This window comes from Manduca sexta, chromosome 27 (genome assembly GCF_014839805.1).
Source record: "Manduca sexta isolate Smith_Timp_Sample1 chromosome 27, JHU_Msex_v1.0, whole genome shotgun sequence".
In the NCBI taxonomy this organism is placed as follows: domain Eukaryota; kingdom Metazoa; phylum Arthropoda; class Insecta; order Lepidoptera; family Sphingidae; genus Manduca; species Manduca sexta.
The window spans coordinates 10,306,962-10,320,590 of NC_051141.1; the positions used below are offsets into that span (position 1 = coordinate 10,306,962).

Sequence of the window (13,629 nt, forward strand, 5' to 3'; positions counted from 1 at the left end):
TTAGACACTCAAGATTGCGGTCGAGCGAACACCAAAAAGTTTATCCTCTTATAGTTAAGAAACTACGAAAAACAGATATAACTTATTCAATATTATGCTAATATATGCCACATTTATGTTGAAACTTATTTCCCTAACGTGTATGATACGGTATGTATGATTATACAAATAAAATCAATTAATACAAATATGTTTTTAAGAAAGCGTATTTTCTCTGGATGGATTAAACCTTAGATGGAGAGTTGATAGACATTTTGGGAAAGATATTTGAGCCAATGTAAAACACTGTTAAAACGTTTTTTATTTATATCCAAATACGATAAAATAGAACTGACCGATTGCAGATCTAAAGTATCGCTTAAATTAAAAAAAAAAAACTAAATATTCATTCTCAGTGAAAGTTCTGGCGACATTTTGAAATATTAATGTTTTAGAATTAAAAAGTAATTTAAGTGGGCCGCAACCTTTGCTAGGTAAGTTCAAAGTTATTAATAAAATAACGTGAAAATTGAGCCATTGCTTTTTATTAGGCGTATATGATATCTTCCCAGAATTCGATCCTTGTTAGAGACTGGGATTTTTTCAAAGAAAAACTGAATAGTTTACAATATTTATTTTTTATTAATGCTTTGAATCTTAATTCCGCTCTTCTGAAAACCAAATCTTTTGACATGTCCAAATCTGTACATGAACTCAACTACTTATATTTTTTTTTTCTACAGACACATAAAAACAACAGAAATAAAAGTACATAAGAGAAGAAAGATAAAACACACACACACTTTTAATTTTCATACATTATCCGTGAACATGTACGCAATATTTATTTTTTTCAGAAAAAGTGCCTCATGCCTACCGCCAAGCCTTCTGGGGGGGACTGAGCGGTTATGTTGGGGTCACCGTGCCTTACGACGCGGTGTTGAGCCGTCTGGCTTTGACGTTAACCTTCGAGCGACCGCCGAGTCGGGTACTTAACCTGCCTACATATATACAACGCACGGCATACCAACTAAAACTCCGCAGTGGCCTTCTTCGGCTTATTAGGGATGGCTCCGGGCTTCCTCTGACGTATATTGTCTTCGTCCGTAGCCGCCCCTGCGCAGTGTCGCCCAGCGGCTCATCTCCTATAGGGTAGAAGGCGAAGGGGGCGAGGGGGGGCGGGCTTTTAGAAGGCCCCGCGCACCGAAGGCCGCTCTCGGTGTCCGTCCTGGGGGTCAACCGAGGTGTGCAAAGATGCACAAAACGCACTCGGGTGGATAGCCCCTGGCTGCCCAACGACGACTCCTATCATAAGGCCCTATTAGCCGCCCCTTACGACAATACGCAATCTATTAGTTTTATGAATAACTAGTTGACCAACAGAAGTTGTCCCGTCTTAACTATGAATTTGCAGCGCGCATCCTGTTAATCGCTGACAGTTATTTCAAACAATTGACGGTTATATAAAATTTATATTTTCGTTAAGTTTTTTTAAATTTTCTTGTTTTACGGCATTTTTTTGAATTTATTCTTTCATAAGAACCTTCTCCTGACAATAATAACAAATACAACAACAAAAAATAGTGAAATCGGTCCAGCCGTTCACTTGTGATGACGTGACCAAGGGAAATAGGGATTCATTTTTATATAATACTAGCTTCCGCCCGCAGCTTCGCCCGCGTGGATTTCGGGTTTCAAAAATGGAGAAGGTGCTCAATTTGTCGGGATGTTTTTTTAATTTATGGTGGTATGCAGGTGGTCCGATTGTCCGGTCAGGGTCTGATGATGGGATCCTGGTGAAATCGAAGGAACTTTTAACCATTAAGGTTGCACACGAAATGACGGAAGCTTAAAAATGGAGTAACTTCTCCCGTTTTCCCAACATTTTCCATCACTGCTATGCTCCTATTAATTGTAGCGTGATGAAAAGTATACTATAACCAGCTCAGGAGTATGAAAAATAATTGTACCAAGTTAAGTTAAAATCCGTCGAGTAGTTTTTGTTTCTATAACGGTTATACAGACAGACAGACAAAAATTTTACTAATTGCATTTTTGGCATCAGTATCGATCCCTAATCACCGCCAGTTATTTTGGAAATATATTTCATGTACAGAATTGACCTCTCTACAGATTTATTATAAGTATAGATATGCAAAAGTAGCTCAAAAATTGTCCATAACGAAAACATGCATTTTAAAGTAAAACAAAAGAAATAATATCGTGAAGCCAACCAAATAACTAATGATATATTAAATTTTGTAACTGTTCAATTTAGTCGGGTCCGCGATATCACTTTTGTTGAGTTTCAGAACGCGACATTACATTATTATATTCTGTGCTCCAACGCACACTGCTTTGATGTTAGGAACACACCTACATTGCTTAGACAACAGTGAACTTTATACAATAGCAATAAAGCTCAAATTGACTCTACGTATTAGTTAGAAAACGTTTGTATGGGAAATAGAAAAATGCTGTTTTGAGGATTTTCCCGGCAATTATTCGAATTTTTCTCACCTTTTAAACCTTCCCTAGACCTCCACGAATAATTCAAGACCAAGATAAGATAAATCCGTTCAGCCGTTCTCGAGTTTTAGCGAGACTAACGAACAGCAATTCATTTTTATATATATATAGATATTAGATTACTTGGTCTACTATGTAACTACTGAGTGCACAACACAACAAACGCCGCCATATTGATCGTTAAATGACGTTTGAAGGAGTCTGTGTCAGTTGAGTCAGTCATTGGTTAATTTCAGTTATGATGTATGATGTTTGTTGTTGTTTTTAAAGCCTATTTTATTAAAACAACAAAGAAACCTAATTAATGTGTTAGTTGATTATTTAAAAGACTGATTTGTAAGTCGACTTTATTATTTAAGATACTAGAATTATAGATAATAGTAAAATTATTTAAAATTATTATTATTTTAAACTAAGTTCGTTTCCTAAATATAAAATTTAACTGCGCAAAAGTGAATCTGTGTGTAATTAAAAGAAATAAACAAAGCAATTATTAAGACTTAAAGTATGGATAAAGTTATTAAGATTTAATTTTCTGTTTAATAAATGTAGATTTTTTCAAAGAATTGCCTTTTTTTAACACGTTTCACCAAAAATTTGCTCAATTAAAATTCTTCAAAAAAGGTAAACCGTATTGAAAAAAAAAAAAAATTTTTTTTAGTATTTAGTTTAAGTGTCGAATTCCCAGGTATTCCCGGGAATTTGATTGTAGGCTCTCTAGTCCCAGCAATTTTAAATTGTCAGGAATTCCCAAACCCTAGCTCTACTCCTTACTTTTCTATAGCAGGTTGAAAAGATCTAGGTGAACTTCTTTACTTTTAAAATAGTTTCTACAGAAAATATAGACTATATTTACTAGTTGTTGTTAAGCCAATATTCTTTTGAAATATTGATCACGAACGCATCAAGATCAAATCAGGGAAACATACACAAACGTAATCAATTAATTCTGTAAGATCTTTAAGACCTGATATTTGCAGTAATTTGCAAAATATTAACAATATAGAAATACACATCGATACCGTAATTACTATTAACTAATTTAAAAAAAAAGCTAAATATATTTGGATGTTGATATTTTTAGACTGGCTTATACTACAGCTGAATTTTAAAACAATAATAAAATCAAGAAGCAAGAAATCTGAACATTATATCGCACAGTAGGAAAGTTGCACAACAGGTCGATTTGAGCCGATATTGCTGCGAACGTGTTAAGCGTGGCCTTGACTTCATTTAATGCGATTAAAGTCTTATAAACTTGTGATAGTTCGAGTGAATATAATAATAATAAATAACCTTCTGCCGCATGGATATTTATTTAACGCGCTCATATCTGCGCCAACTTTTAAAATTCGATCGAAGTCATTTGCAGAAAATGTGTACTAATCCTGTTTAAATAATTAATAAGCATTATTTAAACAGTAAATAATGCTTATTTAATTTAATTTAAACAGTAAATATCGTAATAAGTGTATTTGTGAATGTTGGTACATCTTTATTTGGTAAGCACATAAGAACAATACTATACTAAGAAAACTGAACTAATATTAATTGTATGTGTAAACTGTTGATGTTCCTGTGTATAATAAATAAATAAATACACAATTTATAAATGCGGAACGGACTCCTGATTGAAGGGTCGGTCTGTAGAAAGTATGCTTGATAAATAGATTTCTAAAATAATTAATGTAGGTAATACGGCTGTGCGTAAAATTATAAATTTATAAAATTCATACAATTAATACATAAAAATAAATAAATAAAAAAAAACTGCGTAAATTTTTATTATATGAATTTGGTAGTACATTAATTAATACATAAAGTACAATAGAGTATTAATTAAATACAACCAAATCCAATATTTCAGATGCTTTATACAACATATGTATACATAAACACATAAATAGAATAAGTACATAACTAAAAAAATTAAATAGTCTTATAAGAAAAAAGAAAAAAAGGTACTTCATCAGGTATTATCAAATCATGCACTCATTTTTAGCTTGGCTACGATCGTGTTTCTTACTGTGTAATTATAATTGTTTGTTTACCCACATTTTTGTTATTATCTCTGTTTCGTTTTTATTTTACATACCTTTATGCGATCTAAATATTAAATTAAGTTTTAAACATTGTTTCTCAGTAAGTGAATTATATTGTATGCAATTCTTGATGAGAAATAAAGGTCTTCTTAAATCTCACATTAAAATCTTTTTCGTGAATAAGCATTAAACGGCGTCTAGGCTAGCTGGTGACCTAGATCAAATCTTCACAAAGAAAACAAAGTTTCGAAGTATAATAAAGTTCATATTGTATGGGAGAGAGCGCTCTATTCGACTTTTTTACAAAAATGCATTCATATCTTTCCGTTTTAAACATGTGTTGTATGTAAATATAACAAAGGGAAGCATTCTTTTGTAAGAAAAATCCATGAAATTAATACATTTATGAATAGGACATTCCTATATTTTATATAACCTTTGTCTATTTATCAATCTGTCTCTCTTGGGGAGTACCATAAAACTGTTACCGCTATCTTGATATCACGGTAGCATGGAAACTAAAAAAACTTATACTTATTGTATCAGATGTAATAGAGGAATTCGTGGCTAATGCAGGAATTTGTAGTATTTTGGCTAAAAATTACAAACGTTTGCAAGTGAAGAACACGTGAAAACAAAAACTGAATGTAAATAAATTGAATAAGTGACAATTCGTTAGGTAACATTTCACATTAGTAAGTGTAGTGTCGTCATTAAAACAAAATGCATAAAAATAATTAACCATTATTTTAGAATTATAATTGTAATATACTTAATATAATCACGTCCTTTGTCCTAATCTGCTCATGTCCTAAGCTATCTCTTTCTCCCCCACATTATCTGTCCCATGCTATTTCAAGCTGTATATTGTTAAATATTAACAACAAAGGGTTATAAACCGTGGGTTTTCATTATTTATACATAACAAAATATATATATATTTATAAATAGTTTTGCTATGCAGATGATTAACTAGTAATATTCATAATACTTGAGTGCAACCAAATTTTCAAATGCAAGCGCTCAATTTTGAATACAATAGCTTGTTCAAATCATACGCTCGCACACTTTACCCGCAATTTTTATTGAAGTTCATCCATGACTCGGGGAAATAGCTCGTAGCTTCATATTGAAGCGTATTGACAAATTCTCAGAATAATTGACTAAATATAGATACCAGACTAAAAAAAAAGTTACGAAACATCCATCTTATGCTTCCCGGATAATACAGTTTTTATACGCGAGTGCGTGAAACAGGAAATACTTCATGCTTATTAATTATTTCTAAATATAGACACCAGACTAAAAAAAAAGTTACGAAACATCTATCTTATGCATCCCGGATAATACAGTTTTTATACGCGAGTGAGTGAAACAGGAAATACTTCATGCTTGTTAATTATTTCGATAAAGTCATCTCTGAGGAGTCATCAAATTAAATGTCAATTTAGACATATTGGTCAAAATTATTCATGTAAATTTATATAATATTGCGAACTTTATACGTCACTTTACGAAATGTCATATCAACAAAACTTTGTTGGATTGCTAATGTGTCTCACAATACGTGAGACGGACGTTGGCGGTAAACGTAAAAGTATTTATTTTCATAATAATGTAATAGTATCTAAAGTATTTCAAATTGATGTGTCGACTCTCTTGGAATTTGTATTAAGCGTGGCATGTGGTTATTAGTTGAAATTATGAACAAGCCGGAAAATGTACGTATGATTTTCCACAGGTGAGTTTTCCAGCCAGTGGCGTAGCTAAGCGTGGGCGAAGTGGGTGCTGCCCACGGCCTCGCACTGAAAGAGACTTCGCGAGACCTCTTGCGATACGATGCCAACAGATTTGAAATCCCTGTTTATTTTTAAATTTAATAAATTACCTAAAGATGTATTGGTCACACTCGTCACTTTCCTGAACTTGATATGCAGTCACTGATGAGGTCCAGTTTGAAAGACATTGTAGCCAGTGTAACTACTGGACCTAATAAGACTTTACATCTCATGTCCCGGAATGGCGAGCGCAGCGGAATGCTAAACAATACTTTGTAATTCAAGGTGTTGTTGTTTATGTGGCGGTCTATCGCTTACCATCAGGCGAAAGGCCAGCATGTCTCGTGAATCAAAGCAAGAAAAAAAAGCCACAACATTTATATTTTTCATTTCGGCATAAATATGTATGTCGTGTAAAAGTATGCTTGGTAAGATAAATAAATCTATTGGGTAATTCTTGGGAACGCAAATAAAGAAGTCTCGTTGATGCAACTGCGCTCACATCTGTATTAGTCCACGCCACACTACTGTTGCCAGCAGAGTTTGCATTTTTTCCTAATTATAAAATAGCTCGATAAATAAATTACATCAACTATAGTTTTATATATGACATTTGGGCTCATCCATTGCATTTTTATAAAAAAAATGCAAATGATTTCAAATATAACAGGGATGTAACATGTTGTAGTTGTTAATAATCTTAAGAATATTACACACTTTATTTTAGATTCTGAAAAGACTATTGCCATAAAAAATGCGGAAACATCGCATTGTAATGTGTAATTAGATACCAAACAACATAATTTAAATTTTGATAATCGATAATTCGAAAGACTAATGTCTGTTCATTCAATACCTGAAACTTATAGCATTTTTATGAAACCGATGCAGGGGATTTAAAAAATATTATTTTTTACAATAAGTCTAATAAAAATATTTGCTTATAAATTTCTTTTGTCTTTAAAAGTTTCATTATTCTGAACCCACCATTATATTTAAGTCTTTGTTTAAATCTCAATCATATGAAACGTTATTAAGTACGTTAAGATATGTATCTGAAATATCGTTTTAATTCATCAATATTTTCGAAATCGACACTGTCACATAACTAGCACAAAAAAGTCACGTGAAAAGCGGTGACAAACTTGTAAATTTTGAATGCATCAATGAGTATGCATCTCTTTCTGTCACCTTATCCATGCCATAAGGTAATATGGTATCAATATAAATATTGAGTAGCTATTTTAAGATGGCTTCCTTGTCTTTAGTTATTGTTCTGTGGACAAACTCATGCTTTATTTGTTGCAAGAACTCATTAAGCTGGTTGAGTGTCATTACACAAACTTATTGACATTTAAGCTTTGAATAACGATGTCGCTAACTCTGTTATAGCCTATAAAACATTTGATGACAAGAGTACGTAAACGGTTTTTACAAACCTTGTCACCGCAAATAAAGTGCTTGTTTATTACATTAGGATTGCTCGTCATGATAGTCAACTGTCTTTTCAAATTTAAGACTTACATAATGTTACTGATATTATAAATGCAAATGAAAACGCATACCACTGAACGGGCCTGAACTCTGAAGGAACCAACAATATCCGTAATTAACATATAATTATAGAATACTTTTATTCCGTAATAACTACATTCCGGTCATTTTACATAAATTATAGGAAATTGTTAAATTTTAAATTAGTTGGAAAAAATATATTGTCGATGAATGGCGTAAAATAATTTGGTAAAATATTTTGTCGAAAAACTGTTATACACGCCAATCATCAATATTAGAGCGCAAGTGGTAATATGTATACCTACAAGTAAAGATTGCAAGTAAAAATAAAGAAAAACACACGATAACGACATAGAAAACCTTTCCAGGTAAAACTTTAAAATGACTGGACTCTATTATAATGGTTTAAATTATCACTAAACTAACGGTAACAAAGTATTTATTAAAATAGCTAATAAATCTATGCAATATAACATAACCATATATAAATAGAGGATAAATATTACTTAATTTTGTTTTAACTAGGATATTTAGTTGTTATCTTCAGTTGTATTAAGCCTTTTAATAATTAATAATAATTATTCTTGTCAGCCATATATTTTATACTGTCCCACTGCTGGGCATGCGCCTCCTCTACTACGGAGAGGGATTTTTTTTTTGTTGTGGGGATCTGCCGTAGTTATCACCGGGGGTACCCTGCTAACGGTGTACAAGCCATCCCCCGGCTTAGCAACCACGGCAGCCCCATGATGAGTTGGTGGGCCCTACCGCTAACACTGGAGGCTCGGTAGCCTCCAGCTAAACGAACTTAGGGCCCGGGAGGAAAAAGGGAGGGGATAGAGGAAAGGAAGAGAAGAGAAAGGAGTAGGAGTTACTAGGATGGGTGGAAGGGAAGGGAGGCGAACTGTTCTACAAGTCCCTGTCAGACCCCCCATGTGAACTTGCAACCATGGGGGTGTAGGCATCACCTATAGTGTGCCTAGGTCCGCGACATAATGTCCCCCCGTGCATGGGCGTGCATTCGGTGTGAAGACCGAGCGCACAAGAATTGCCTCGGGGGGGTACGGAGAGGGATTAGGCCTTAGTCCACTGCGCTGGCCTAGTGCGGATTGGTAGACTTCACATATCCTAAAAATTCTTATAGAGAATTTCGCAGGTATGCAGTTTCCTCACGATGTTTTCCTTCACCGTTAAAGCAAGCGATATTTCACAAATACTACACACGTATTTTTTAGAAAAATCAGTTATGTGTGCCCTTGAGTTTTGAACCTGCGCTCATTCGTCTCGGCAGTCCATTCCACACCCAACTAGGCTGTCGCCGCTTTTATGATCCTTTTGGTTTTACTTATTTACCAAATTTAGGAGTTATTCAAAGTATCTATCTGTTTTATCATTAAATTTATCTGTTGCATTCTAGAATGCCACCATTCATGGTAATTTATAGTTTTTAATTATTTTCACTACAATAAAATTCTTGTCAGAAATGTATGTTAATATACTCATATTGTATCATCAACTCCCTTCCTTTATCCTAGAGCGCTGTTCGTCATAACCGAATATTGAATTTTCTACAAACATAATATTTCCAAAATAGAAAACGTCCGGAGTTGTTCAATATCAACATTGAGTAAAGCGTAAACAGCACTTCAGGTTTCATCATCTCAGATATCAAACAAACAATATATGATTATGTATCTAGATTGCATAAACAACCAATATAAACGGATTCTGAATATAATCTTGTTTCAATCATAGTACAGGTCAATCGTAGCTCGCACGTATATGCTTAAAATAAATTGGAAGCAAACTTTAGTGCCGTAAACCCAAGAAAAGGAAAGAAGCGTATTGTAACACGCTTGGTTGGTAAATGTAGTAAAAAGGTGTTAAATAACGCCTTTTTCAATGGGATGTTCATATAAAATCCGACAACGAAAAGCGTGAAAAGAGCGATCTAAAAAGGCATGCTCGCGATGTTTGTCAGAGGCTTTGTAAAAAGTAAAAATATTTTATGACAGCCGCCATCCCACATAGCAGCTCTAATGTGAAATTCTTTGTTATAATATTATTTTAAAATGTTTACTTGTCTTCCTACTGCCAAACTATGCATTAAGCCTTTGATTATTTTTGGCGCTCCGTACCTACATCGTTATGAAAAATGAAACCCAGTTATGGTTCTTTAATATCCTTATTTCATTTATTCCATTATTAAGAGCTTTTTTCCCAAAAAGACTTTGAAAAATCAAGTGAATTACTGACATCTAAAAATGTAAATTTATTGTGTAAGTTGCATTTTAATGCAAAAAGATAGACCTATGAAATATTTTACTTTAATAGATTTTAAAATTGAAGTAATGGGAACCGGAACTTCTCCTTGTCTCAATAGGTAGGCACAACCTGGAATTATATTAATTTCATAAACTTAAGTGGTTTAATGGTTAAGATATGCTGTTGAATACCTAACAATACTTTGTAATTCAAGGTGTTGGATGGTGTTTATATAGTTTATGGGCGGTCGTTTCGCTTCCCATCAGACGAACTACCTGTGGCCTACTACTTATTTAGGTAACCGTAGGTAACTACGAGTCCAATGCTGCAACTCATATACACTCAACAACTAAGAGTAATTTTCGGTGTTGCAATATATTATTAAAATTGTATTTTGGGTGCGTTCAAATTATTACACCATTAAATTACGTTAATACAACTTTTTTATATTATGTATCAGTAGTCTATAGACAGAGTAATATGGTGGATTTGGTAGTGCTGGCCGCCGTCTGGAATATTATATTATAATAAGCTCCTTTTTGAAGACAATAATCTGGACAAGTATTGGATTACAAACTAAGAGTCTAGGTAACACTAGAGCCGATTTTAGACTAGCAAGTTCTCGCAGTATTATATCGCGCAAGAACGTCCAGATGCGTTTGTTCTAGCGGACATATTTTAATAAGTTTATACAAATGCGATTTGCCGCAAGCTCTGCAAGTTCCAAAATTTATAGATGTCGGCTTGCCATGAGACATGACTGCTTACACGGTTAAAATAACTTGCGGTAAATAACTTCCGAAAGTTTACTTGTTAATCTAAACCCGCCATAGAATTAGTAAAATTCGCCGCCATATAGAATTTCCATATTGCTAAATTGTTTTATTATTAAATAAAACAATTTTTCCCAGACGTTTTAACCTCATTATTTTTTTCTTTTGCGTTTTTCATATTGCGCAATGGAAAACATGAAACATCGCTATATTTAAAAATCTGTGTTCTACCGTGGCACCAATGCTGCAAAAACAGCTCAAAGGATTACCGTGATATGTCGTTGTATAGCGCAATTTATGTGAAACACACCGAACAATGTGCCGAAGTGATCCCATAAGAGATAAAAGTTTGGATCTGATGTGTTCGATACATGTGTGTTCCACGTAAATCCACTATCAATTCGTAGACCTAGGTATTTCTCGCTAGTTCTTTCCTGCAGAGGTAGATTATTTAGTCTAATTGGTCGTGTGATGTAATATTTTTATTTTTTGCTTTAAAAATTATATAGCCCGTCTTCGATGCATTTATTGTTAAAACATTATACCGAAAACTATACCGAACTTACTTTACTAATTAATTCTTTACTTCACTAATTCATAATTACTTCGTTATGTAATAAAACGTAATCTACATAATCATAGAGATGGATGAAAACCATGAACAGCGTTTCAAATTTCAGGGAACTGGAATATCCGAGGAAATCAACCAAATCGTTTTACGAAACGACACTTAATGTTGTACGTACCTCGTGAATAATAAAATATCTTGCTTCTCCTTTTTGATGCCGGTAGAAATAAGTTTTCAATAAAATCTTCCTGAAAGTACTTCAAGCGTAACCGCTTGGGATCGCTACGCCATAATGCTAAACGTAATGTAATAAAAATATATCTGTGAAGGTCGCAAAATCGTTTTCATCGTATCAGTACCTACTCAATAGTATAAACTATATTTCTGAAGCATGATACACCTAAAGTGAGCAATATAATATGTTGGTGGAGTTGAGAATAAAACGAGTGTACGCAAATTGACGCAAGGCATGATATGCTATAGTCTAGAATCTAGACGTTCGACAAGTTTGAAGAAAACTAATAAAAACGTCAATATGGACGGTTTTGTAGAGCTACCCGCAGCTTTAATTGTGTATTAAAACGACACGCACGACGTGGAAGTTATAGCGGCGGCTGCTATTCGTTTAAAGACTGCATATAATGTGAACGACTCGTGAATGCTATTGACCGCGTTCGAGCGAGCGCCTTTGATTTGCGTAAAAACTCGTCACTACTGCGAAATGAGACGACTGATCGCGAGAGACTACAAGTTATATTATTTACGCCAAATAGGTCGTGTACACATCAGCGTTTGCGTTTACTCCGCTAACTAGGAAATAGACAATGTGCGATGGCAAGACAAGTAAACAGTCTATACTTTCTTATTGGTCTTGCACTTGGCAATAGGCTTGATGTTGTTACTTTATATTGTACAGTGACCATTAAAACCTGGTACCATTTGTGTTTTATTGTACAAAAAAGTAGTTGACAGTTATTGGAAACACATGCAAAGGTACAGAAAGGCTTGCGACCTCAGCTTGTGACAAAGTGAAGTAATAACAGAATGAAACTAACTATAACAGGATGTCACCAGTAAAAGGTCACATCTCTTTCTTACTTATGAAAACGTCATAGACATGAATATACAGTAACTTGTGACACTGAGTAAAGAAACTGTTACTCATCAGTGACACTGAAATTATTTTCAATTTCTCGTAACAGTTACCGTATTTCATTCATTCCTATCTGTTAACATATATACGCCTCTTCTACTTGGCGCCTCTCGGCCAACGTGTATTGCCGGATTTAAATGTACAATCATTTATGTTTGCAAAAATTAAGTCTATTGAATTATTTTACACTGCACTTCTTATTTAAGCGTTTAACTATTTAAGTTATACCAAAAGAACAAATGTTTAGAAAGAAAAAATAAAATGACTTTTATTAAAACGCAAACTTTTTACAAACTAATTATGAAGCGGCAACGTCGCTGATAATTCCAATCTAAGTGGGCAACGATATTTTAATGGGAAATGTAGACTAGGTCAAACTTAACATAATAGCTGATTTCAACCAAAACCAATCGTAGAACAAAAATTTTGCTAAGAGTGCAGCTAGCATAGCTGTAAAAACTATACGAAATACATAGCTTAGTTTATATATAGGTAGTTTGTGGTCTGTCGGAAATAACGTCAACATTAGGCGGTGCATTTAATTTCGATAGAACTGTTTTTTTTTTTTAGTGTTATATACACTAAAAAAAAATAAACAGTTTAGGATGCAGTCGTCCTTTCAGTTACATCCTAGAAGTACGTGACATTACTATTCATTGATTATTTTAGTATGGACATTAATTAAACAACTGGTATTATATTAATTATAATCTGTTACTGCATATCCGCCCCCAATATCCAATTAATTGTGACCTCTTTGTGCTGTTAATAACAAAGCAAAGGCCAACAATGGTATTACTAGTTAATAAGTTTTGCTCACGGCCATATGCGGGTGATAGTCTTTTCCCAAAAGGCCGCTGTAGATAACCCTCATGATGCTTGTATTATGTTAGTCACTTACAAACATATAAACATCTTCCTTCAAGACACTGTGAGCTCATTGTGCGTAGATCGGACCACCAACAGCAAAAAATTAAAAAAAAGGAGGTTGTATATTTATAAAATGTAGGTAGATATTGTAACTTTG

At 33.8% G+C, this 13,629-nt stretch overlaps 1 protein-coding gene across 1 annotated transcript in view; it reads left to right on the forward strand.

The window, feature by feature from the left end:
- The first annotated feature begins 3,969 nt into the window (after positions 1-3,969).
- LOC115444919 (SCY1-like protein 2) overlaps positions 3,970-13,629 on the forward strand; it is a 49,610-nt gene continuing 39,950 nt past the window's right edge. The window contains 1 exon segment of the mRNA XM_037444063.1: positions 3,970-4,010. Within this exon segment, the coding sequence (XP_037299960.1) occupies positions 3,990-4,010 (21 nt within the window). The 5' untranslated portion in view covers positions 3,970-3,989.